Source organism: Borostomias antarcticus, assembly GCF_949987555.1.
Source record: "Borostomias antarcticus genome assembly, chromosome: 23".
NCBI classification, from domain to species: Eukaryota; Metazoa; Chordata; class Actinopteri; order Stomiiformes; family Stomiidae; genus Borostomias; species Borostomias antarcticus.
This window is the reverse complement of record NC_140256.1, coordinates 14,983,653-15,008,488: the sequence shown is the minus strand read 5'-3', so window position 1 is coordinate 15,008,488 and position 24,836 is coordinate 14,983,653. Positions and strand designations below refer to the sequence as shown.

Sequence of the window (24,836 nt, the reverse complement as noted above, 5' to 3'; positions counted from 1 at the left end):
TGCAGAATTGAAAACAGGTCAGGATGCAATGCCTGCTGTGTCAGACCTGGCAGCAAGAGCATGATGGTTCCAGGTTGGATGTTTCCACGTGATGGGATAGCTCCCTTGTCTAGATCAATGGGGACCTCTAGTGTTGAATATATCGTATTGCACCGATGTATGGCTCTTCAACTCTACCCTTGTGTGTGAAGTATATAAAATATTTCTAGAAATATCAATAAACGTTTTCACATTAGTACGCTAATCTAATTATTTTCCGTATCTATTTTGACTGATTACGTATTATTTTCGGTAGCCTACTATCTTTCTTATCTATTTTCGTCCTCACATGAGCAGTCTTCCAAACGCTCGACAGATGGCGGTAGTGAGCACTCCTCTCTGATTCTGAACAGGCATGAGTAGAAGATTGGCAAACAGACACGAAGAAGAAGACTGTCAACTCTCCCTCCATGCTTTCCATGAGCTGGTTACGATAGAATTGATATCTGTAAACCAAAAACATGCTAAAGTTAAGGAGTTTATATCAAATCATACACGCCCGGTGCGCTAGAATACCAACGAAAACGTCTGTATTCGGAACCAGATGTCTGTATAATCAGGTAAAATGCCATGGAGGTTCAGTAGCTAAATTATTAAATGTCAACAATGTTGGAGACGCTAGTCATAGTTAGCTAACCAGCAAGCTACCCAGATAGATAGATAGATATAGATAGATAGATAGATAGATAGATAGATGGATAGATGGATAGATGGATAGATAGATAGATGGATAGATAGATAGATGGATAGATGGATAGATAGATAGATAGATAGATAGATAGATGGATAGATGGATAGATAGATGGATAGATGGATAGATAGATAGATAGATGGATAGATGGATAGATAGATAGATAGATGGATATAGATAGATAGATAGATAGATAGATAGATAGTTCCCGAATACTACTCAGCCTAGGTGCGAGCTAGGATAGCTGACGTTAGCTCTCTAGACACATTTCAGCTCTCTGTCTCTCTACCCCTCCCAGTCCCAGCGATGTTGATTCATGTCCTGTCCTTCCCTTGCAGCATCTCGGTAGCTCAGGCTGGACCCCTCTCACCCCCAAAGACACACTGAATCATCTTCACCATGTTCCCTCCAGCGCCTTGCTTTCCTCAAAGGTAACACACACTTTAGAGCGGGGGTCTCAAACTCTAATTGGTTTGGGGCCACTGCAGGTACCTCAACTCATAGGAGGGACACTTCAATGTCAACTTCAAGTACTACTAACTATAAGGAAGTGCAGTATTTCTGAAAATGGCATTTTTCAGATCAACTAGACTCAAGTCAGTCTCTAAATGTTGCGAGAATATTCCATAACTAACATTTTCATCATACAAATTCAAACCGGTTTCTATACATTTTATATATATTTTAACAGTTTTTGCTTTCATGACAAGAGAATAGGATGCTCGGTTGTTTTCTCATATTGTCGTGTAACCCTTTCCTCCTCACTGCTTGAATTCATTCCGTTTGATCATCTAACCGTTTTTGCTTTTTTGCTTTCATGAAGAGCGATAGCGATGCTTGATTGCCTTTTCCCTTTGGTCGTTTTTCGTGTATCCTTTTCTGAAAGGTGCAGCCTATTAGCCTACTGCTTGATTGCTTTTTCTTTCTTTTTATGAAATCAAACACATATGAATGGAATCAATCAAGCACGGGAGGGTGAATGGGAAGTGACATTAAACTTCAAAATAAAAGTTTTTGAAACGTTAACCCTTCTCAGGAACTGTGAGTGCGCTGATGACGTAATATCTGCTCCATAGGGATTCGTGAATTATAAATAGGGGCCGGAGGTCGCTATGGCGCTCATATATCTGATTGGTCAGCATCTGCTGTGCATCTGTTGTGCATGCAGAGAGGGGCTGTGACCAGAGCCTGCAGGTGAACTATGACCATGCAGTTGAAGTTCAAGTTTATTTGGCATGTGAAATGTTATTACTAGCTCCTAAGTAATGGATTAAGAAAAAGTACTAGAAATTTAAAATGTGGGACACCTACACATTACACCTACATCAGCTTTTATGACATCCCATTCTAAATACATAGGCATGGCGTTGGTCCCCCCTTTGCATCTATAACAGCTTCCACTCTTCTGGGAAGACTTTCTAGAGTGGAGTGTGTCTGTGGGAATGTTTGCCCATTCATCCAGAAGAACATCTGTGCATTCAGACACTGATTTTGTACAAGAGAGCCCAGCTCGTAATCTCGTTCTAGTTTATCACAAAGGTGTTAATGGGGTTAAGCTCAGGGCTCTGAGTGGGCCAGTCAAGTTCTTCTACACCCGACCTCACCCAACCATGACTTTTTGACCTTGCTCTCTGCACTGGGGCACAGTCACAGGCAGTCATTCTGGAGCAGAAAAGGGCCTTCCCCAAACTGTTCCCACAAAGATGAGGCACTGAATTGTGGAAAATGTCTTGGTAAACTGAAGCATTAAAGGATTAACATGGTCATTTTCACTTTTTTTGAGTTTGAACGTGCTATTTGCACAATAGGACATAGAAGAAACACAATAAAAACATTAAATATATCCGTTTTGTCGTTTTTGAGAAACTGGAAGCGTAACATTTTCAGTCCAATTTGACTCGGGGTAAAAATACTCCGAATTCGTGACGTTTTTCCCATTCTTGGCGTCACCCTAAAGTTTGAAAAACCCTCCTCCACTCCCCTGCACCCGCCTCCAACAGAAACCTGTCTGCCTCCCGCACCTGCTGTCTTTGCGCCGTTTCACCATCTATCGAACACGGTAAGGCAGCTCTGAACCCTTTCTCATCTTGAGAACAATTGAATAGTTGCAGTCTCAATGATGACCACCTCTTATTTTAATATAATTTGTACATTTTATAGTCCTAATTGTATTGGTGGTTGTCATACAAATTGGGAAGTTTTTAACCATGATCGTGTCTGATTAGTAGCCAACCTAGCTAATGGTAGATAAACGAACCATAACGTTAGCTGTAATTGGCAACAGTTTTTAAAAAGCTGTCTGATCCAGCTAGCTATCTGTCTTTATCCAGCATGTTGATGTTAGCTAGCCTAATGTTTGGAATGTCAGCTAGCTGTGTTAATTATCCTAGCATGCTAACGTTAGCTCTCAATGCATTTGCTTTTGGTAACGTTAGCCGTCCTGTGCAATGGCAGAGACACAGCGCACCATACTGTACTCTTCCCTGGCATGAAATCTACTTGCACCAGGTGCAAACTGTGCTGTAAGGTTTCCGAAGCGATAGCCTACCATAACTGTTGTGAGCGTGCTTGTATATAGGCCAATACAATAGGCAAAGTTACGAAGTCAAAGTTGGATATAAGTCAGTTTGTCTCCACAAGAATCTCCCGATTATCTCTCGCTCAAACTTAATTCGATATAATTTAAATTTACTGATAAATAGCCTATTGTTGTAATTTATGCTGTTTTGCATATGCAAAATATCGATGCTATTACTAATCGCTTTTATAATTTGTCCCCTTTTCTTGTAACCAGATCATAGCTACATTTCCAATACTGGGACTCGGGAGGTCCAGGTCCCGCGCTTCAGGGCTCTGGAGGTGTGCAGGTCCTGGAGGACAGGTTGCAGCCAATGTCACCTAATGATATTATAAATATGTTACAACACCCCCTGTTTTATGAGAAAGTAGTCTATGTCTTAATTTAATGTCATGTTGTATGCGCAACAATTACCTCGGAAAATAAAGACGTAGTCCTACAGTACCCGTGCGGGTTTTTGTCATTTATTTATTCTCACATTGAGATCTTAACTTGATCAAACACCTGTGTACTGAATCGTTTGTCCTAAGGTCTTGTATTGCAGCGTTGTGATGCGCATATAGAGGCTATTGTGCAAAAATTATGACTACATTTCAGGGTGGGTGGAGGTGAAGATATTAAGTCAAGTTATTATGTTCCTTTCATAATTTACAACTCCAAATAATTGTAATTCTGCAAAACATTCTGAAAGTTGTGTAAACCTTATCATCACTGTGGCATCTGCTCCACATAATGTTGATCATCCCAGCACCTCGATCCGACCCAACTTCAGGAAGCATTGCGCATTTTGGGATTAAACAGCTCCAGTAGATATATTATAACCAGAGGGCATTACAATAACATTCAAAACGAGATCTATTGACTGCATGACCTGTTAGTCTCCAGACTCCGGAGTAGGCTATACCCCTTGACCGCTGCGCTCACGGAGTCGTGGTGCACGGCCCGCTATCTCTCCAAACGCATGCAGTCTCCCACATAATTCGGGGTAGGATAAGTAGGCTACATGTAGGCTACATCCTCTCCCCCTTTCTGTAAAGCGCACATTGTGTTGCCTTTGTATATGAAACAAGCTATAATGATTGAATTGATCTGACTAATAATCAGTTATTGCGGTGGTATTCCACTCAATTCCTTTATATCACCACAACTGACAGATGTTCCCAGAACAGTAACGTTTCAGTGTTCAACTGGCTTTGTTGGACACCTACTAAGATAAATAACGTTAGACTGGTGAACAATGCGGATTTTATGTCGGTTTCACAGCGCAAATGATCTGTCTTCTGGTAAGACCCACAGTTGCAATTATTTGACTAACTAGGTCTATACTGTTCGTAGCTGGCTGAAAGCTAGTCTAATAGCCCAAGCCTCCAAGCTTGCGTGGCCGGCTGCAGGGTGCTTTTCCTCTGTCGCGGGGGAGACGTGTCGTCGTTATACTTTTATCGTACTTTTCCCAAATTGGCCTAATGCAAATTCGAGGATACGGCCTGTTAGGTAGCGTGTATCTTTATAATGTTTGGGGGTTAATATAATATTAAGGACTTTGTAAATGCCCCTGGTTAGCAGCTAGAAAAATGGCTATTGATCTGGCTGTTGCGCGATCTAGCTCTTGTGTTGTTTAGCTCGGAGCGGTGGTAGCTATGGTAACGGGGCACACGCCTGTCAATCATAATGATTCCAGTTGGTCATTTGCTCAGAGAACTGTCAATCAGTTGTAATGAATCACGCCCAGTTTTGAGTGAGTGAACTTTTTGAGTGGCAGATTCAGACCTCTAAAAACATGTTTTAAAAGAATTTGTATGGATGAATTCTGAAATAGTTAAACACATGTGTTTTGTTGTTGCCTAAAGATACCTGGAAAGTGTTATATTGAACCACCATGTTAATCCTTTAACATTTCCCACTCTAAGGGGCCTAGGCCTACCCCAGAAAACCACCCCAGACCATTATCTTATCAATGATTAAGAAGTGTGTCCCAATACTTTTATGCTACACACAGTAGCAGAGATTCCACTATTATACAGGCTATAGGCCTATAGGCGAGGCTATATGTGAACAGGCTGTCCCGTGCCTTGTTCACTAGCGTGCGCGCTTGCCATTCAAGGCGGGTTCAGCGCACTGCTTACCAGTAAGAATAGCCGTATAAGGCAGTCTAGCTATTTGCGACTCTATTCAAAGGTATTTTAGTCCTGTATGTTACATGAAGCGAATTATTACCAAATTCGAATAGCTGAGTCCGGGCGGGAGTGAATTGTTTGTGGGGAGCAAAGTGCCGTGGCGCCTTGCCGGTTCAAGCTGGTAAACGGGGGCGCGCTTTTGCCGTTTATTTTGTGTTACTAAACAAGTTTGGAAATTCCTCCCTCTCCTTCTTTCCTAATGGTTTCTGACAACCAGGTCCTGCGGAGCTGTGGGGATAAACGGCCTCGCCTCAGTCTGGCTCGGGACAGGAGAGGGTGCGCAGCTTGCATTATTATTGATTAATTCCTATTTTTGTATTATTTTTGTATTATTCACACTTGTGCAATAAACCCCTCACTATTTTGGGCACCTTACATGGCCTCGGATCTCCATCCTTCTCCACCGACCCAACACCGCACCAGTGGTGGCCGCTCAGACTGTCCATTTTTAGTGGTGGTACAAACAACAACCCCACAATATACAGTAGGCTATAGGCCTGGTGGAATCTCTGCTACTGTGAGTTCAGACTGCAGAAAGATTTTCCCTTTTAATTTTTGGCTGACAACAAACAATGCAGGTTTTCTGAATTAAGATTATTTAAAACTCATTGGCAACATTAGTGCTCTGTGACCCTACTACTGTGTTCATCTCTCTCTCTCTCTCTCTCTCTCTCTCTCTCTCTCTCTTTCTGTGTGCAGACCAGTGCCTAAATATAAATGCCTGCTCTGAGGACGGCCTCATTGTACGCAGGGGCCCGGGGGCAAAGTGGTTTTACAGACATGGAACGTTGTAAAAGGTTGTCCACTAGAGATGATATCTAGGACCTTCAAGGATCACAACCTGGATGGACAACCTGGTCAACTTTTTGCAGGAAAGCTACAGGGAGGGTCCAAAGTTTCCCATTGACGGCCATGTTAAGGCAGACACCACACCCTAATAGGCTTATTTTTTTCTTTGTGATGCTGATGATGGATTAAGGCCGAAATGCGTCCGTATGCTTGCCCATTAAACATTTAAGATAAGGTATGAATGAATGAATATCATCTATTAGCAAACAAAACATGTTCAGTCACAATTATAGGCTACTGTTAAAACTAAGATGCCTGGATAAAAAAAATATTGTTTTCCAACGGATATATTTGACAAAAGTAGATTAATAAGCAAGCCGCTTTTCATCGCTAACTCAGAGCAGGGAGAGCCATGAACGCAATCTGTTCGTGGACTACAAGAACGCGTCATTGATACCTTTGACTGCGCATGTCAAAGGTATCAGTGATGCGTTTTTTTCAAAGATGGTGCGGTTCAATAGGGCTTCACTTTAGATTTAGAATCCTGGGGGCCTGGTTTTCACGGCCCGTCATCTGTTGGCCATGTTGGAGGTTGAAGCTACTGACTGTAGATGGCTAGCTAAATAGATCAATAGACAGGTAGATAGACCTATCTATCTAGTCGTTAGCCTAAACCTGAGCTTACACCTGCTAAACCTAAGCTTAAACCTCCAACATGGCCGGCCGTGAAAACCCTCTATATGTGACGCTTGTTTTGGCTGTCTGGCACAATATGGTTAGCTACATTAGCTAGTCGTGAGACAGTCCCAGTCAGCTGACGTAGCATAGCTTTAGATGACAACAAGTTTGTTTGCTGTCTGAATAGTTTAGCTACGTACGTTGTGAGGCAAGGGTTGGTGACAAGGACTAGCTAGCTTGTAGTAGCTAACAGTAGTAGCAGTTCCTGAGAAGGGCTAACATTTCAAAAACTTTTGTTTTGAAGTTCAATGTCACTTCCCATTCTCCCCCTCCCGCGCTTAATTGATTCGGTTGAAGTGTTTGATTTCATAAAAAGAAAGAAAAAGCAATCAAGCAGTAGGCTAATAGGCTGCACCTTTCAGAAAAGGATACACGAAAAACGACCAAAGGTAAAAGGCAATTAAGCATCGCTATCGCTCTTCATGAAAACAAAAGCGGTTACAGGATCAAACGGGATGAATTCAAGCAGTGAGGAGGAAAGGGTTACACGACAATATGAGAAAACAATCGAGCATCCTATTCTCTTGTCATGAAAGCAAAAAACGAAACAACGGTATAGGATAAAACGGATTATCACGTGTTCAGTTTACCCATTTTTAACGTAAGAAGAGAAAGCGAAAAGGCGTTTTACTGAGTCAAGAGAAATAACGATTGGACGGAGGGTACATGGACCGTTAGCTCTCTCAGCTGTGTGGCTCATTTTTTCCTCTCGTCTCCCTATGACTCACACTCTTCTCCATGTTCAGTAATGAATAACGCTTGCCATTATTATTGTCTGTTTATGTAAGTGAAGAGAATTGAAATGTCAAATAATGTGTATAAAGTGAATGCAGCTATGGCTCATTCACCTAAATGTGTTTCCAAACGTGAAAACAACGGCAGTGAGAAACAGAGTCTGGTAATGATGAGTTTGTAACCCCAACAGTGTATTCAGCCTGTTATTTTGACTATTTTGGTTCTTGAAGTGGTGTTTTTACAGTGAACTTTTAACACTGAAGTCAACAGGCACTTCCGCATCTGCACCCCCTATTACGTCAGACTGACCAATATGGCTGCCAGGTGAATAAGGCGAATAGAGGGGTCCACAGCCCCCGACCCAATATGACGCGAGGGGGCGGAGTCTTGCCACCACGCCACTGTCCACGCCAAGGATCCCACAACTCAGCCCCTGAGTGGGCTAGAGACCCACGGTCTTCGCCAGTGGGTGCAAGGAGATTGCCCAGAAGTCACTGTACTGTGCTCAATCAGCTCAGACCCAAGCGGGCTGAGTCTCGCCACCACGCCACTATTCATGCCAGGAACTCCACAACTCAGCCCCTGAGCGGGCTAGAGACACACAGTTTTCACCAGTGGGTGTATGGAGATTGCCCGGAAGTAACTGCACTACACCCGAACTGCTCTGACGTGAGGGGGCGGAGTCTCGCCACCACACCACGGACCCCACGGCCAATGGGCCTAGGATATAGACAATTAACTACTGGTGGAATGGTGGAGGAGCATCCATCGGGGACCCGCTGTAGGTCCGCTAGCCTTGTGTTATCTGGGTTTATCCCTTACCTTTATCCAGAAACAGAAGTTGAACCAATTGCAGCAAAATAGCTAACGTTACAGGAATCATCAGTGTAACTGCTTTAGCCACTGACCGCTACCATTAATGTTATGGAAGCTGCTGCTAGTTGTTCTGAGCTCATGAGCTAACTGGCTATCCTGCTCTTATTGTGCTGGATTAGAATTGGAAGCATTGGAACTGATGTGTCCAGGCGTGACAAGACCTATCTTAATTTATCAGACATCATTTCATGTCATTTCAATTCACAGTTATTTCAGTGGGATGACTAGCTTCCGTCCTACCAGTCCTGAACAGAAACAAGCCAGCCACGCTCATAAGCCAGGTTTGACCTGGCCTGGTTTGTGCAGACTTTGCTTCAGCTCAGCACTAACTCACCTACGAGCTGAGATTAGATTCCCTTCATTGTCCTTTACAGGAGATGTTGCCATGTGTACACACCGCCTCACACGAACACAACAAAGATACAGTACACACTTATCACCAACGTACACCCCACACCATACAGATACAGCCCCAAGTTACAGTATGCACACACCTACAGTATAACATAGCACATGACGATGACATGACAGTTAGCGAGGTGCTTAGTTTAGTGATGCTGTGGCAGAGGGGACAGAGCGAGCCTGTTTCCAGGCCTGGGATCTGTTTCTAGGACCTGATGGAGGCAGCGTGAGCAGGGATCTGTCTCTAGGACCTGATGGAGGCAGCGTGAGCAGGGATCTGTCTCTAGGACCTGATGGAGGCAGCGTGAGCAGGGATCTGTCTCTAGGACCTGATGGAGGCAGCGTGAGCAGGGATCTGTCTCTAGGACCTGATGGAGGCAGCGTGAGCGGTGGGTTGGGGGGGGCGGGGATCATGGGCGACATGCTCTGCGTGACATGGCTTTGCTTTGGGGGGGGGGGCCATTGTGTGTGACGCATGTGAGTTTGTTCCTGTTGGAGTGGAAGTACAGTATGTACATGCTTTTGTAAAACAGCAGAAGAAGGTGCTTTAAATTTGTGGATGGCAGAGATTAACAGTCTATTGTTGTAAGCACCACGGTGTCAAAAAAAAAATCCTATGTATGTAAAGTGCAATAGCAATAAACGGATTCTGATTCTGATAGCAGGGAAACTCAGATTAAGTTTGCTGATTTATGCCCAAATCCTACACACAAGGCTGCTTCACAGTACCAGCCAGGGTTTGTGACAACCGAACTAGCTATATCCAGATCACACTTCACATTTTGCAGTAATTTATTCTTTTTTTTCCGTTTGTTTTCCTAATTTCTGTCCCAGAGGTTTGAAGGCAGACTTGCAGAACCGAGGCGAGAGCTCCATGTGACGTCACCAGGGCTGTCAGAGGGAAACGCTCTTCAGACCAGGTACTTCGCTGTATGAGACTCAACCATTCCCGGTCATCATAACAGTCTTATTGGTTGCTGACTGTAAACGCTGGCATCTCTTGTTTGAGATATCTAGTTAGCTTTTGTATAAAGGACTAGTATGTGATTTTGATGTTTTTTCTTGTGCCTGAATCACTGAGAGCACTTTACACTCCACTCTACACTACACTCGAGTATACTCGAGTATACTACACTACAGATTAGTGCTGGACCGTTAAGGCTAACATACATTTTAAATGTGACATATCTTCAGTTGAGAAATGCAGTGCACATCAAATCGCTGTCAAATCATCAAATGTTGTCGGACCCTACAGTGAGATGACGGAGGCAGAGTACGATAAGCTGGCCGAGGACACTCTGGACGCGCTGGCGGATTATTTTGAGGACCTGACGGACGCATCGTTCACTGGGTCAGAGTACGACGTCGTCTTTACTGTGAGTACATTCTTCCCTGTCTGCGTAGTTGAGTTGTTGTCATAATGGAAGCCATGCCAACTCATTCAACCATTCAGGAATTCATTTTGAGCTAAGCCAGCCGCATGGGTGCATACCACTTACCCTCATACCTCCAATTATTATTATCTTTATTTATTTATTTTTTTAACCTTTATTACACCAGGGGAGCCCATTGAGACCAGGATCATATTTTCAATGGTGCCCTGGATTACGAAGTAATACAAACATCATACATTAAAAGAAAATACAAATAAATACAAAGCAAGAGGATCTCCGGGCCTTTCTCTGCGGAGTTGCATGTTTTCCCCGTGTTCGTAAAGGTTTCCTCCCAAAGAACCCGGTACGACAAACATGCAGAAGAACAGATGCTATTCAGTAGGGCTGTACTCGACTGAATTTTGTGAGTCGAATCAGATTCCTGTTCTAACCAGAGATTCAATGATTCGTTCCTCCTTTTTTGTGTGTGGCTGTAAGCCAGCGCACCAAAGATAGCAAATGTCCGGTTGTCACTCCCTCTCTCCCTCCGTCAACAAAAACACTAGGACACCGTACATCCTCCAGATCCTTGGTGGTGTAGTGGATAAAGTGCCTGACTCCCATGCCAAAGGTTGGGAGTTCAAACCTCAATGTGGGAGATATTTTGTCACTGGATGTTATAGAAGCTATGTAAAAATGTGACATTTGAAATACTCCTGTTTTGAAATTATACCTACAGTATAGGTGTCTCAGTATTTACCCATTATATATTAGGCTATACTTTGCATGTATTACCAGGTAAATGTATATTTTTTTCAGAGGGACGGAAGGCCTTCCCAAACCCTCAGAGCCCTCGGTGGTATAATGGGCTAAGCACTAGACTCCCACACTGGAGGCCAGGGTTTGGTTCCCGTTCGGGAATTTCTAACCACGTCATCTCTTTTCCTCCTCTCTGTTCTCCTGTTTCAGAAGGATGGGAGAGAATGTACGTGAACGTGTAGTGGGTTAAGCATCTGACTCCCACGCTAGAGACCAGGGTTCGATTCCCAGTTAGGGACATCGAGAACAATGGCATTCTCTAGCCTTTCAAGCCCTGACCAGGGAAAACTCCTAATTCTTTCCTTTTCTTTCTCTTCTTTTCCTTCCCTTATTCCCTGACCCAGTTGGTTTTCTTAGTGCCTTTTCGACTGATATATCTTGGGACCCTAGAACAGCTATTATGGCACAAAAACCATCACCCCCTCCCCCCATTCAGAATGTACCGTTGGTGTAAGTCCCACCACCAGCTCTTCCAGACTCCACCCCTGGGCGGACCAACCACCTCCAGTCCAGGGACCAGAGCAGTGTGCATGACCCCGACTGGAAGGGCATGGTGCATGTTATTGTTGTGTCCTGTCCTGTCTCATGAGTGTCTCCCATTGTCTGATTTTTAATTCCCTTTGATCATAGAAAAATCTAAACTATGGAATTGTTTAAAGACATGCCAGCGGATTTGGCAGGAGGTCTGCCAGCTCGTCCATCGGGGACCCGCTGTAGGTCCGCTAGCCTTGTGTTATATTCCGCCGGAGGTCCGCCAACTCGTCCACCTTTGTCCAGAAACAGAAGTTGAACCAATTGCAGCTAACGTTACAGGAATCATCAGTGTAACTGCTTTAGCCACTGACTGCTACCATTAATGTTATGGAAGCTGCTGCTAGTTGTTGTGAACTCATGAGCTAACTGGCTATCCCGCTCTTATTGTGCTGGATTAGCATTGGAAGCATTGAAACTGATCTGTCCAGGCGACAAGACCTATCTTAATTTATCAGACATTATTTCATGTCATTTCAATTCACAGCTATTTCAGTGGCATGACTAGCTTCTGTCCTACCAGTCCTGAACAGAAACAAGCCAGCCACGCACATAAGCCAGGCTCGACCTGGCCTGGTTTCTTGCTAGACATGAATCATCTAGCTCACATAGTCCATCTACTTCAGATGCTCCCATGTTTTTATGCAGTGTTTCCCAATTCCCATAGTCTACATTAGTGTTGGGCGATTTGACCATAGTCTCCTCAACTGCGCATGTGAAAGCGTGCGTGAATAGGCTCATGCGTTGAGTCAAGGACATGTTTTGGCTTCACTGAAGGATGTTTGCGTACGTTAGAGCTCAATCTGTCTATGGGGGTAAAAAAAAAGATATCTTAGTTTCTATAATTGGATTGATCTAGGAAAGCAGTGTTGTGATACTCCGATTGGGAAAGGCACATGATTGCTGGTGCATAGTAGGCCAGGCTGGATGCACAGCGGAGAGGAGAGGGGCTCCCTGCCTTCTTCACTCCGCTATATCAGGCTTAAAGGAGTAGTAAAGGGAAAACTCATGTAGCCCTGTTTTAAGGTTACTTATGATCATATACAATGGTTCAGATCAAAAAGTTGACAAAACTAGCACTTTTGAGAAAGTTGATAATTGCTCTACCACCGTTTAGGTCATACAATGGATGTCTTTGAAATTGAGAGTTTAACATGTTTTTGAATGATTTTTCAAGGTGCCCACCCACATCCATTGTATGACCAAAACGGTGGTAGAGCAATTATCAGACTTTCTCAAAAGTGCTAGTTTTGTCACGTTTTGATCTGAATCATTGTATATGATCATAAGTAACCTTAAAACAGGGCTAAACATGATTTTCCCCTTTACGTCTCCTTTTACTGCACTACAAATAGCTACAGTAATAGCCTAGGTCTAAAACAAGTGATTGGCCTCATCATCATCATCATGAATGATTGGCCTGTCCTATAAATCACAAGGCAGGTGAGTCGTCTTAGCTCACCAGAGCATCTTGACAGTGGAGGAAAAAAAAGACTTCAAGAACCTCAGTCAACTTAAAGGAGTAGTAAAGGGAAAATGCATGTTTATCCCTGTTTTAAGGTTACTTATGATCATATACAATGGTTCAGATCAAAACGTTGGCTGAAGCTGATGTGTGTGTTGAGGGCCATATCGCCGTCTCTGTGTGCGATGTGTGTCATTCCGTGGCCCCCCGGGTCCTCAGTTAAAAAGACAAAAAAACAACATAAAATAGATACACCTGATGAACTGCTAAAACATATAACAACATTTAAAACATGTACTCTCTTCAGCCTCAATTTCCTTTAACATGCGTTTAGCAAACAATGCCAGCACTCAACAGGGAGACAGATTTATTTCTGATACACCCACCATTCTATGTAGTCGTCAGTACATCAGCAAGAAAAAACAGCCATTTTGCCATTTTGGCAATTGTCCACTAGAGGGAGCTGTTTACGCATATTTCGATTGGCAGGAACCGCGAGAACTCACTGACCTGCATCCAAACTTGTCTCTGAAATTAAACATGTTTTTAATATTGCATGTCTTCTGAGAAATGTCCTAGATGAAGATTGCTTTCACCAATACCGTGATAAATATTCAAATAGGCAAAGTGGATGTAGATGCTCACCAAGTAATGTCATAGAGTTGAGATTCATTTGCCTGGTGACTCATGATGGTGTGTCTCAGTTAATGTTCATTAACCTGAAAGAGGCGTGGGGCCTAATTACTTCCTCAGGCAAAGGTCATCAGATGAAATCATTGTGGTGTGTCCTCTAATGACTGACACGCCCAGGGCACTAAACACACGTCAACAGACACCTCTGTGTGTGTGTGTGTGTGTGTGTGTGTCTGAACATGATGATTCGGGCATTAATTTGATTCTAAATTAGTATCTATATAGCCTGATGGTGTCTGAGAGGAAGCCATTTTGAGCTGGGCCAGTTCTTTAGAGAACGGCCAGAGGATGGTATTGATGGCCAGAGAACTGGCCCAGGGACTCAGAAGTAATGAGTGTTCCCTTTTATTATGAAATGGGAAGTTGTGTGTGTGCGTGCGTGTGTGTGTGTATGTGTGTGTGTGCGTGTGTGTGTGTGTGTGTGTGTGTGTGTGTGTGTGAGTGTGTGCGTGTGCTCTCACCTCTCCCTGTCTCCTCTCCAAAAGTGCTTCCTGAAAAGTGATATTCTACAGTGTTTCCTCAAGTTAGCTGTGGAAAAGTAAAGTAGCTGTGTGTGTGTGTGTGTGTGTGTGTGTCTGTGTGTGTGTGTGTGTGTGTGTGTGTGCGCGTGTGTGTGTGTGTGTACGCGCGTTCCTGCCTGTCCGTCCCCCTAGCCCCCTCCCCCACAAAATACAGTCCGGCGTTTGTTGTTCGGCCCCGTTGCCGTATTGATCTCTGGCCCAGTTCAGCAGACGCAATTAGGGCTTCTCTGCCGGTGGCGTTCAGCCCATAGCAGCCTGGCAGGCCGGCACAAACTACAGCAATCTGGTCGCTGCAACACTTCCACGCCACCCTGAGGCATTCATTTCCCAAGACGAGACGGCCGAGGAAAGAGACGCAGTCAGAAGACTCTGATGATGAGAGGAGGCTGTGCGCCGAGTACAACCTGGTTGAGCTTCTTCAACGGCTGATGATTTCCTTTCTTTCCAACAGGCCACAACAGGTTAGATTTAACTCGGTGCTTTCTGACATTGCTGTAGGTGGTACGGGGGCCCCATAGGGAGCAGTTAGCTCCTCCCTCTGGTTCACTCTCTATACAAACGATTGTGTCACTTCTCAACCTGATCAGTTTGTAGTGAAGTTTTCAGATGACACCATTATCCTCAGTCTGCTCACAAGCAACTCTAACATCAGTAGCCATGTAACTGGAGTGGACAGGTTCGTATGGAGTGGACAGGTTCGTATGGAGTGGACAGGTTCATATGGAGTGGACAGGTTCGTATGGAGTGGACAGGTTCGTATGGAGTGGACAGGTTCATATGGAGTGGACAGGTTCATATGGAGTGGACAGGTTCATATGGAGTGGACAGGTTCGTATGGAGTGGACAGGTTCGTATGGAGTGGACAGGTTCATATGGAGTGGACAGGTTCGTAGGGAGTGGACAGGTTCGTATGGAGTGGACAGGTTCGTATGGAGTGGACAGGTTCGTAGGGAGTGGACAGGTTCGTATGGAGTGGACAGGTTCGTATGGAGTGGACAGGTTCGTATGGAGTGGACAGGTTCGTAGGGAGTGGACAGGTTCGTAGGGAGTGGACAGGTTCATATGGAGTGGACAGGTTCGTAGGGAGTGGACAGGTTCGTAGGGAGTGGACAGGTTCGTATGGAGTGCCAGTACAGAGTGTCGGTCCTGTTGTTGTTCAACGTACAGTAGCCTGTTTACTTGTTGACCGGCGGAAAGCTCCTGCAGAATTCCTGAAGCCTCATTCTTGCCCGAGTGGAGATTGACCCCGTCGTGCCATACAGCTGCGCCCTCCCGCTCGCTGGAGGCCATTTCTGTGGGCCGTCTCTAATGCCTTTGCCCCAACTGACCCCCAGCTGGGTTTATAGCCCTGGTGACCGGTTTTGTCCTTGAGCAAAGTGTCTTAAAATTGCCTCACGGAGGCTATATACCTATATCTGAACTCATCAGCGTCGTAAACATGTCTAATTGGGAAATTGATCAGTGCACTCTTCAATGGTCAAAGATGGGTTATAGATTATAGGGATATGGATTATAGGGTTATGAGATGCAGGGTGTTAATGTGTCGTAATGGGCTGGGTCCTCTTTCAATTGATTTGCCGGAGTCGAGAGTGTGTCAGGTTTGACAGCGTGAGTGTGTGTGTGCGCACTGTGGCGTGTGTTTGTGTGTGTGTGTGTGTGTGGTTGGTGTTTATGTCATCCCATCTTTATTGACACTACAGCATGTGGGCGCCCTCACACTGCCAGGGTCAACAGCAGATGGGCGAGCGGCCATTAGGAGTCAAGGCTGCATGGCCCTGGGTGGGCTGACCCACAGATACTGACCCAGAGACAATCAGACCTCTACTGTCCCAGAGACAATCAGACCCCTACTGTCCCAGAGACAGAGGACTATCAGACCTCTACTGTCCCAGAGACAATCAGACCTCTACTGTCCCAGAGACAGAGGACTATCTGACCTCTACTGTCCCAGAGACAGAGGACTATCTGACCTCTACTGTCCCAGAGACAGAGGACTATCTGACCTCTACTGTCCCAGAGACAGAGGACTATCAGACCCCTACTGTCCCAGAGACAGAGGACTATCAGACCTCTACTGTCCCAGAGACAATCAGACCTCTACTGTCCCAGAGACAGAGGACTATCTGACCTCTACTGTCCCAGAGACAGAGGACTATCTGACCTCTACTGTCCCAGAGACAGAGGACTATCTGACCTCTACTGTCCCAGAGACAGAGGACTATCTGACCTCTACTGTCCCAGAGACAGAGGACTATCTGACCTCTACTGTCCCAGAGACAGAGGACTATCAGACCTCTACTGTCCCAGAGACAGAGGACTATCTGACCTCTACTGTCCCAGAGACAGAGGACTATCTGACCTCTACTGTCCCAGAGACAGAGGACTATCTGACCTCTACTGACCCAGAGACAGAGGACTATCTGACCTCTACTGTCCCAGAGACAGAGGACTATCTGACCTCTACTGTCCCAGAGACAGAGGACTATCAGACCCCTACTGTCCCAGAGACAGAGGACTATCTGACCTCTACTGACCCAGAGACAGAGGACTATCTGACCTCTACTGTCCCAGAGACAGAGGACTATCTGACCTCTACTGTCCCAGAGACAGACGACTATCAGACCTCCTGCACACATGCCTCTCTCTCTCTCCACCTCTTCTCTCTGTCTCCTCTCTCTCTCCTCTCTCTCTCTCCACCTCATCTCTCTCCCTGTCTCCTATCTCTCACTCTCCACCTCTTTCTTTCTCTCTCTCTTACAGTATATCTCTCTTTCTCTCTCTCCACCTCATCTCTCTCCCTGTCTCCTATCTGTATCTCCTCTGCCACTCCCTCCCTCTTTCTGTCTTTCTCTCTCTCTGGGAGGAAAATTACGTTTGTCAATTTTGTGACTCAGTATATTGAGTTGGGGTGTAACGATACAGTCAGCTCACGATACGATCCATGATATTGGTTTCACGATATCCATACAATACCATATTACACAGTATTTTTTTTATACTGAACTTGATGATGAATATATGACTGGGAAAAACACACTATGCAAAACGATGCTGTTATTTGCCCTATAGTTCCATTTTGTGCTGTTTTATAACCTGTGATATCAGGACATAATTGATCTAATATCAGCTCTGATCTGCATTCTCTCCTCTTTTTCAGTGCTTTGTTTGAACAGACGCGGGTTAGTAGCTGATACTGGCTCATTTGCAGGCAGTCCTATAATAATAATAATAATAACAATTATACATAAAATTTGTATAGAGCTTTTCTGGATAGCCAAAGTCACTATACAATACATAAGTTAAAAAAGAAAGAAAGAAAACAATGTTTTTTTAATGCAGTTTTTCATCTCTGCGATGCATATCGTCACATTTTCATATCGCAATATGTCATGACACGATATATCGTTACACACCTAATATTGAGTTATTTGTTTTTATATGGTGTGGGATATCCAGACTTGACACAGACCTGACTCTGGTTCAAATGTGTGACATGGGAGGTTTATGGCTGGATGGATTCCTCAGTCGAAGGCAACCCCCCGTGCTCTGAGGAAGCAGGTCTGGCCTCCTGCTGGGTGGGGTGTGGTCTGGCCTGCTGGGTGGGGTGTGATCTGATCTCCTGCTGGGTGGGGTGTGGTCTGATGTCCTGCTGGGTGGGGTGTGGTCTGGCCTGCTGGGTGGGGTGTGGTCTGGCCTGCTGGGTGGGGTGTGGTCTGGCCTCCTGCTGGGTGGGGTGTGGTCTAATCTCCTGCTGGGTGGGGTGTGGTCTGATCTCCTGCTGGGTGGGGTGTGGTCTAATCTCCTGCTGGGTGGGGTGTGATCTGATCTCCTGCTGGGTGGGGTGTGGTCTAATCTCCTGCTGGGTGGGGTGTGGTCTGATCTCCTGCTGGGTGGGGTGTGGTCTAATCTCCTGCTGGGTGGGGTGTGGTCTGATCTCCTGCTGGATGGGGTGTGGTCTAATCTCCTGCTGGGTGGGGTGTGGTCTGGCCTGCTGGGTGGGGTGTGGTCTGATCTCCTGCTGGGTGGGGTGTGATCTGATGTCCTGCTGGGTGGGATGTGATCTGATGTCCTGCTGGGGGGGGTGTGGTCTGATCTCCTGCTGGGTGGGGTGTGATCTGATGTCCTGCTGGGTGGGATGTGATCTGATCTCCTGCTGGGTGGGGTGTGATCTGATGTCCTGCTGGGTGGGGTGTGATCTGATGTCCTGCTGGGTGGGATGTGGTCTGATGTCCTGTTGGGTGATGTGTGATCCTCCCAGCTGTCACCATCAAGGTTGTCTGGCTGGACGAGGGTTCATGTGCCTGCAGGCTGTAGATGTTTGTGTCCACATGCTCCTCTGTGTGATTTGCGTGTGTGTGCGTGCGTGCACGTGAGTGTGCGTGTGTGTGTGCATGCGTGCGCGTGTGTGCGTGCGTGCGAGTGTGCGTGCGAGTGCGTGTGTGTGTGATGGGTGTGTGTGTGTGCCTGCATGTGTGTGCGTGCGTGCGAGTGTGCGCGCGTGTGTGTGCGTGTGTGTGTGTGTGATGGGTGTGTGTGTGTTCCTGCATGCGTGTGTGTGTGTGTGTGTGTGTGTGTGTGATGGGTGTGTGTGTGTTCCTGCATGTGTGTGTGTGATGGGTTCCCAGGCTGGCGGGTTGAGGAGACTGCTGTCAGGCTGACAGCTCGTTCACACTCACTCCCCACGTCTCGCTCTGCTACCACCTCCTCATCCACACTGGGCCGATTACCGTCACCCTGGCCTGCCTGCCTGTCAGCCAGCTCTGCTGTGTGTGTGTGTGTGTGTGTGTGTGTGCGTGCAAGTCTTACACCCCCCGCCCAACCATTTCGCTCTGCTGCCTCGAGGCGACTGGTTGCCCCGTCACTCCGAGGCCCTTGCGGTCGATCGACGCGGTCTTCTCTGTCCTGACCCCGCAGTGGTGGAACAAACTGCCCACTGACGTCAGGTCAGCAGAGTCGCTGCCCATCTTTCGCTCAGAACTCACCTGTTCAAGAAGTGCTTCTCGGACCCTTCCCTCCTATTTTATTTGTATTTATTTGTTTTTGCCCTTTTAATTCAGCACTAGTTAAAGCTCAATGAGAACTTTTTATAGTTCAATATTCACATTTACTTTCTAGTAGTACTTTCTTGCCTTAGCAAGACCCCAAAAATCATTTTCGTGACATGAGACTGCATGAGACCCTGTGGATTTATTATTTTATAATTTCAGTGTACTGGCTAGTACACTGGCGGAAAATCTTGTGGTGGAAACGGAAGTGACGCGTTTTGCGTGTCACAATATCAGGAAGACAACAAACACTTCGCTCAATGTAATTTATCTACATGCACATAAAAGAAAGAGACCTGTATTGAAGCCATCCTTCCAGAAAGTCCATTGAAGTCCAATCTTCCAATCCAGTCTGCTCCACGCCATTCATCTTTTTCTTGTTTCCCATCATTACAGCGAGTGAGTGGGGGATTGTGGGAAGTGTGGTTCTTAAAACGCAGTGCCGAATTTTTATCACGACCAGAGAGGGCGCCAAAGTGCTGTGTTCTCATGTAGCTTTAAGCTCTTAGGTGCTTGTTTAGAAAGGAGATCCACTTATGATTTTTGACGACTAGTTGTTTTCTTGACTACTTACATTGAATGCACTTATTTGTCACTTTGTAAAAGCATCTACTAAATGACTGTGTGTGTGTGTGTGTGTGTGTGTGTGTGTGTGTGTGTGTGTGTGTGTGTGTGTGTGTCCGGTGTGTGTGTGTGTGTGTGTCTGTGTGTAGCACATCAGATTGTCTCTGTGATAAATACAGTCGAAAGATCTATATCAGTGTTTCAGCGTCTCCCTTATCGTGCTCTCCCTCCCCCAGAGCGAGTCTCTCCTCCTCGTGTTGCTCTCCCTCCCCCAGAGCGAGTCTCTCCTCCTCGTGTTGCTCTCCCTCCCCCAGAGCGAGTCTCTCCTCCTCGTGTTGCTCTCCCTCCCCCAGAGCGAGTCTCTCCTCCTCGTGTTGCTCTCCCTCCCCCAGAGCGAGTCTCTCCTCCTCGTGTTGCTCTCCCTCCCCCAGAGCGAGTCTCTCCTCCTCGTGTTGTCCGCCAGGAGGTGATTAATAAAGCTGCCATTTTTTTTTAAATCACTCGTCGGACAGCCACTGTCTTTGCTGGCGCTGACTGATTGGCCGATGTTCCCGGCTTGGCAGCTGACCCCCTTTTCAACTGCCGAGAGAAACATATGGGACCATAAACAACATGCACCACGCACTCACGAACACACACGCACGCACGCACACACACACACACACACACACACACACACACACACACACACACACACACACGTACACACACACACACACACACACACACTCACACCTAGAAAACACCATGAAACCACACAACCTCTTAGACTTGGCTTTCGCTTTGCTGGCCAGCGCGTCCTAATGAAATATGGACTTCTGTTGGCACATCGTAGCCACAGTTCTCTGGACATGAATACCGAGTGTTCATGTGCCAAGCTTAGCATGCGGCTCATCTGTACTATATAGGCCTAGTATAGTATTCTAGTATATACTCTAGGCGTTCGGCCCTCTCTGTCTCATGCCTGCCTTTGTTTCTTTCTCAGTTGAATTCAGTCCTAAAGAGGATTGTGACTGTCCTCACGCTGAGCTTCAACCTGTCCTTGACAAAAGAGGACATTGATGGGGGGGGAGTCTACATTATCTCTGCGTTGTTCTGATGGAATCCCCCGTGGCGCATTCCGGAACGCTTCCTCATGGAATTCTGTCCCCCCCCCCCCGCCCCAGTGACACCCATTAGGACGCTTTCCAGGTGACAGCCCAGCCTGGCCAATTCTCCTTAATGAGCAGAAGGGATGTTCATTAACTCCCTCTAACGAGCCCAAAGCTCTGGAGGCGGACCCCAGCCCAGGGAGAGCAGAGTGGGGAGAAGAGGACAGGGGGAGGAGAGAGAGGAGGGGAGGGAGTTGTATACTGTACAGTATCTCATCAAACAGCAGCCGAATTCACAAAATAAATAAACCTCAATTTAATCAAAGTGCCTTAACGACGTGCAGATCACTTACTGGAAATACACGGCACTCTGATTATTTATGTCCGTGAACAAATTCAGGAGTTGGCAGCCGGCCAGGGCGTATCTGATTGGACAGGGCTGTAGCGGTGAAAGCCATGTGATCTGCATCTCGGCCGTATCGCTGCCAATGGAGAGCTGGAGGAGAAGTGTGGGTGGTCATTCTGCTCTGCAGGAGGAGGTATGGAGGCAGACTAACTTTACCTTCAATCACCTGGATGAGGAGCTACTGTGGTCGGCTTACTGTACATCCAGTAGGGACAAAACAATCTTGCTTGTTAAGCAAATCTTTTTGCTTGCTTGTTAAGCACAGAAATGTGTCCAGGTTTGCATAAAACAAGTTGATTAAATGTGTATTTTTTGTGGGTTTCCTGTAAACTTTCATCGATTGTTTTTTTTTTTGTGAGACATAGTTGGACCCTTTAAATATTTTAACTCCTACATTGGAATTTTTACATTGGAATGATGGCTCATGTGGACCAGTTGCATTCAGTGTGTGTGTGTGCGCGTGCGTGCGTGCGCGCGCGTGTGTGTTAAAGAGCCACAAAGCTAAGACTATGCACTTTTTGTCAGTTGTCAAATGCTGCGAAACTGACACCACAATGCAGTGAATAAATACACCATTGTTGCTTTTTGCCTTTTTTTCTACAGTTACACAGATATTGTGATGTATCATAAGGCAAGGCAAGTTTATTTGTATAGCACATTTCAGCAACAAGGCAATTAAAAGTGCTTTACATCATAGATGAATCGTCTTGCAATGTAGGCCTATCAGATCTCTCAGTCACTGTGTTGTGATATCATTGTTAGTATCGTGACTATCATGATATACTCTGATTCCCACCCCTAACATCCAGGCTAGGTGCTGTAGTAATACATGTATTTCACATCCGTTATAGCGTATTTTCTGTCTGAATGGGCCCAACTCATCTGGCTCTGCCTCGTTACTTGTTGCTGTGTCGGCATGGTGGTGAAGGTTGTGAGATATCGCTATGTGCGCTGTCCGCTGCTATCAGCGTCATGTCGTAACCTGATCCCTCTCTCTCTCTCTCTCCCTGACAGAGCGGCGTTCTGACAGTGAAGGTGGGCGGGGACCACGGCACGTACGTCATCAACAAGCAGACGCCTAACAAACAGATTTGGCTGTCCTCTCCAACCAGGTGGGTGTGCAGTAGAGCCCTCCCTGCTCTCAGCCTGTAGCCTGATAAGACTGTCCTGATAAGACTGTCCTGATAAGACTGCCCTGATAAGACTGTCCTGATAAGACTGTCCTGATAAGACTGTCCTGATAAGACTGTCCTGATAAGACTGCCCATATCAGTAATCATACAAGTCAGAGGCTTTGCAGAAAACAGAACACCTCTGGAGTGAAGTTACAGTACATAGGGTGTGTACATTGCGTTTGGCTCCTCTGAGATCCGCAAGAAATCTCTCCTGAAGTCTCCCTTCTCTTTATCATCACTTCATTATTCAAGCTACGCTAAAGCCCAGGTGACCCCCCCACCCCCCGCCGATCACAAGTCAGGCTAGATCACAAGTTGAGCTAGATCACAAGTTAGGCTAGATCACAAGTTAGGCTAGATCACAAGTTAGGCTAGATCACAAGTTAAGCTAGATCACAAATTAGGCTTGATCACAAGTTGAGCTAGATCACAAGTTAGGCTAGATCACAAGTTAGGCTAGATCACAAGTTAAACTAGATCACAAGTTAGGCTAGATCACAAGTTAAACTAGATCACAAGTTAGGCTAGATCAAAAGTCAGGCTAGATCACAAGTCAAGTCAGGCTAGATCACAAGTCAAGTCAGGCTAGATCACAAGTTAAACTAGACCACTCGTTAGGCTAGATCACAAGTTAGGCTAGATCACAAGTCAGGCTAGATCACAAGTCAGGCTAGATCACAAGTTAGGCTAGATCACAAGTTAGGCTAGATCACAAGTTAGGCTAGATCACAAGTTAGGCTAGATCACAAGCTAGGCTAGATCACAAGCTAGGCTAGATCACAAGCTAGGCTTTTATCACAAGCTAGGCTAGATCACAAGCTAGGCTAGATCACAAGTTAGGCTAGATCACAAGTCAGGCTAGATCACAAGTCAGGCTAGATCACAAGTTAGGCTAGATCACAAGTTAGGCTAGATCACAAGCTAGGCTAGATCACAAGCTAGGCTTTCATCACAAGCTAGGCTAGATCACAAGTTAGGCTAGATCACAAGTTAGGCTAGATCACAAGTCAGGCTAGATTACAAGTTAGGCTTGATCACAAGTTAGGCTTGATCACAAGTTAGGCTTGATCACAAGTTAGGCTAGATCACAAGTTAGGCTAGATCACAAGTTAGGCTAGATCATAAGTTAGGCTAGGACCAGCTGCTGTCATATGGTCTCCGGTGCCGTGCGTCCCATCGTGCTCCTCTGGTCTCTCTCCTCCCTCCAGCGGGCCCAAGCGATACGGCTGGACGGGGGAGCGCTGGGTGTACTCTCACGACGGCATGGCCCTCCACCAGCTCCTCTCCCGGGAGTTCTCCATCATCTACAACAGAGACGTGGACCTGTCCCACCTGGTGTACTCCTGACTGGGGGAGGGAGAGAGAGAGAACACTCCCCATCTCTTACCCTTAATGTAACCTTTGACCCGGAAACACAACCCCATGGGCTGGCAAGAACCAGTACCATATACACTATTAAAGCATCAACATTCTCACGATACCTGTGTATAACATTGATTGGGCCGAGAGTGTACATATTGATAATGCAGAGTTCGTCCAATGATCGCAGGGTCGGCGGTTCGAATCCCGGCTCCTCCTGTCCACATGTGTCCTTGGGTAAGACACTGAACCCCAAATTGCTCCCAATGAGCAGGCTAGCGCCTTGCATGACAGCTGCTGCCATTGGTGTGAATGGGTGAATGAGAGGCCTTCATTGTAAAGCGCTTTGGATAAAAGCGCTATATAAGTGCAGTCCATTTACCATTACCATTTGTGTGTTGCCTGTTGGGGCTTGTTCAGTGTGTCACCAGGAGAGGATGTGCATTTGAAGGGAAATCCTGTCAGTCTGCTTTTATTTTGTATTCTCTGCTGTTGTAACCCCTCCCCCCCCTCCCCCTGGGATTAATAAAGTGCTATCTTATCTTATCACCTTTTCCGTTCCAGCCAAAGTTTACCCGGGAATTGACTCTAGTCTGAAACCCTCCCATGCGCTCAGGAGTTCATTTCGGTTCATATTCTCAACAACTGACGTCTTTCCCACATTGATCAAATATGACGCTGATTGAGCTGTAATGGCGGCGGCCCGTGGGGATCGGGAAATGCCACAGTATGATCAACGGCACCAGATGGCGAGGCTCTGTAACCGTCAACA

The 24,836-nt window shown here is 46.1% G+C and overlaps 1 protein-coding gene across 1 annotated transcript; it reads left to right on the top strand.

Moving 5' to 3' along the window:
- The first annotated feature begins 459 nt into the window (after window positions 1–459).
- fxn (frataxin) lies at window positions 460–24,592 on the top strand. Its single transcript, XM_084457136.1, has 6 exons — window positions 460–599; window positions 1,069–1,161; window positions 9,859–9,942; window positions 10,278–10,398; window positions 22,545–22,642; window positions 23,914–24,592. Exons 2-6 carry the CDS (start codon window positions 1,130–1,132, stop codon window positions 24,050–24,052), a joined length of 474 nt encoding a protein of 157 aa, XP_084313262.1. The 5' UTR covers window positions 460–599; window positions 1,069–1,129; the 3' UTR covers window positions 24,053–24,592.
- Window positions 24,593–24,836: the final 244 nt, after the last annotated feature.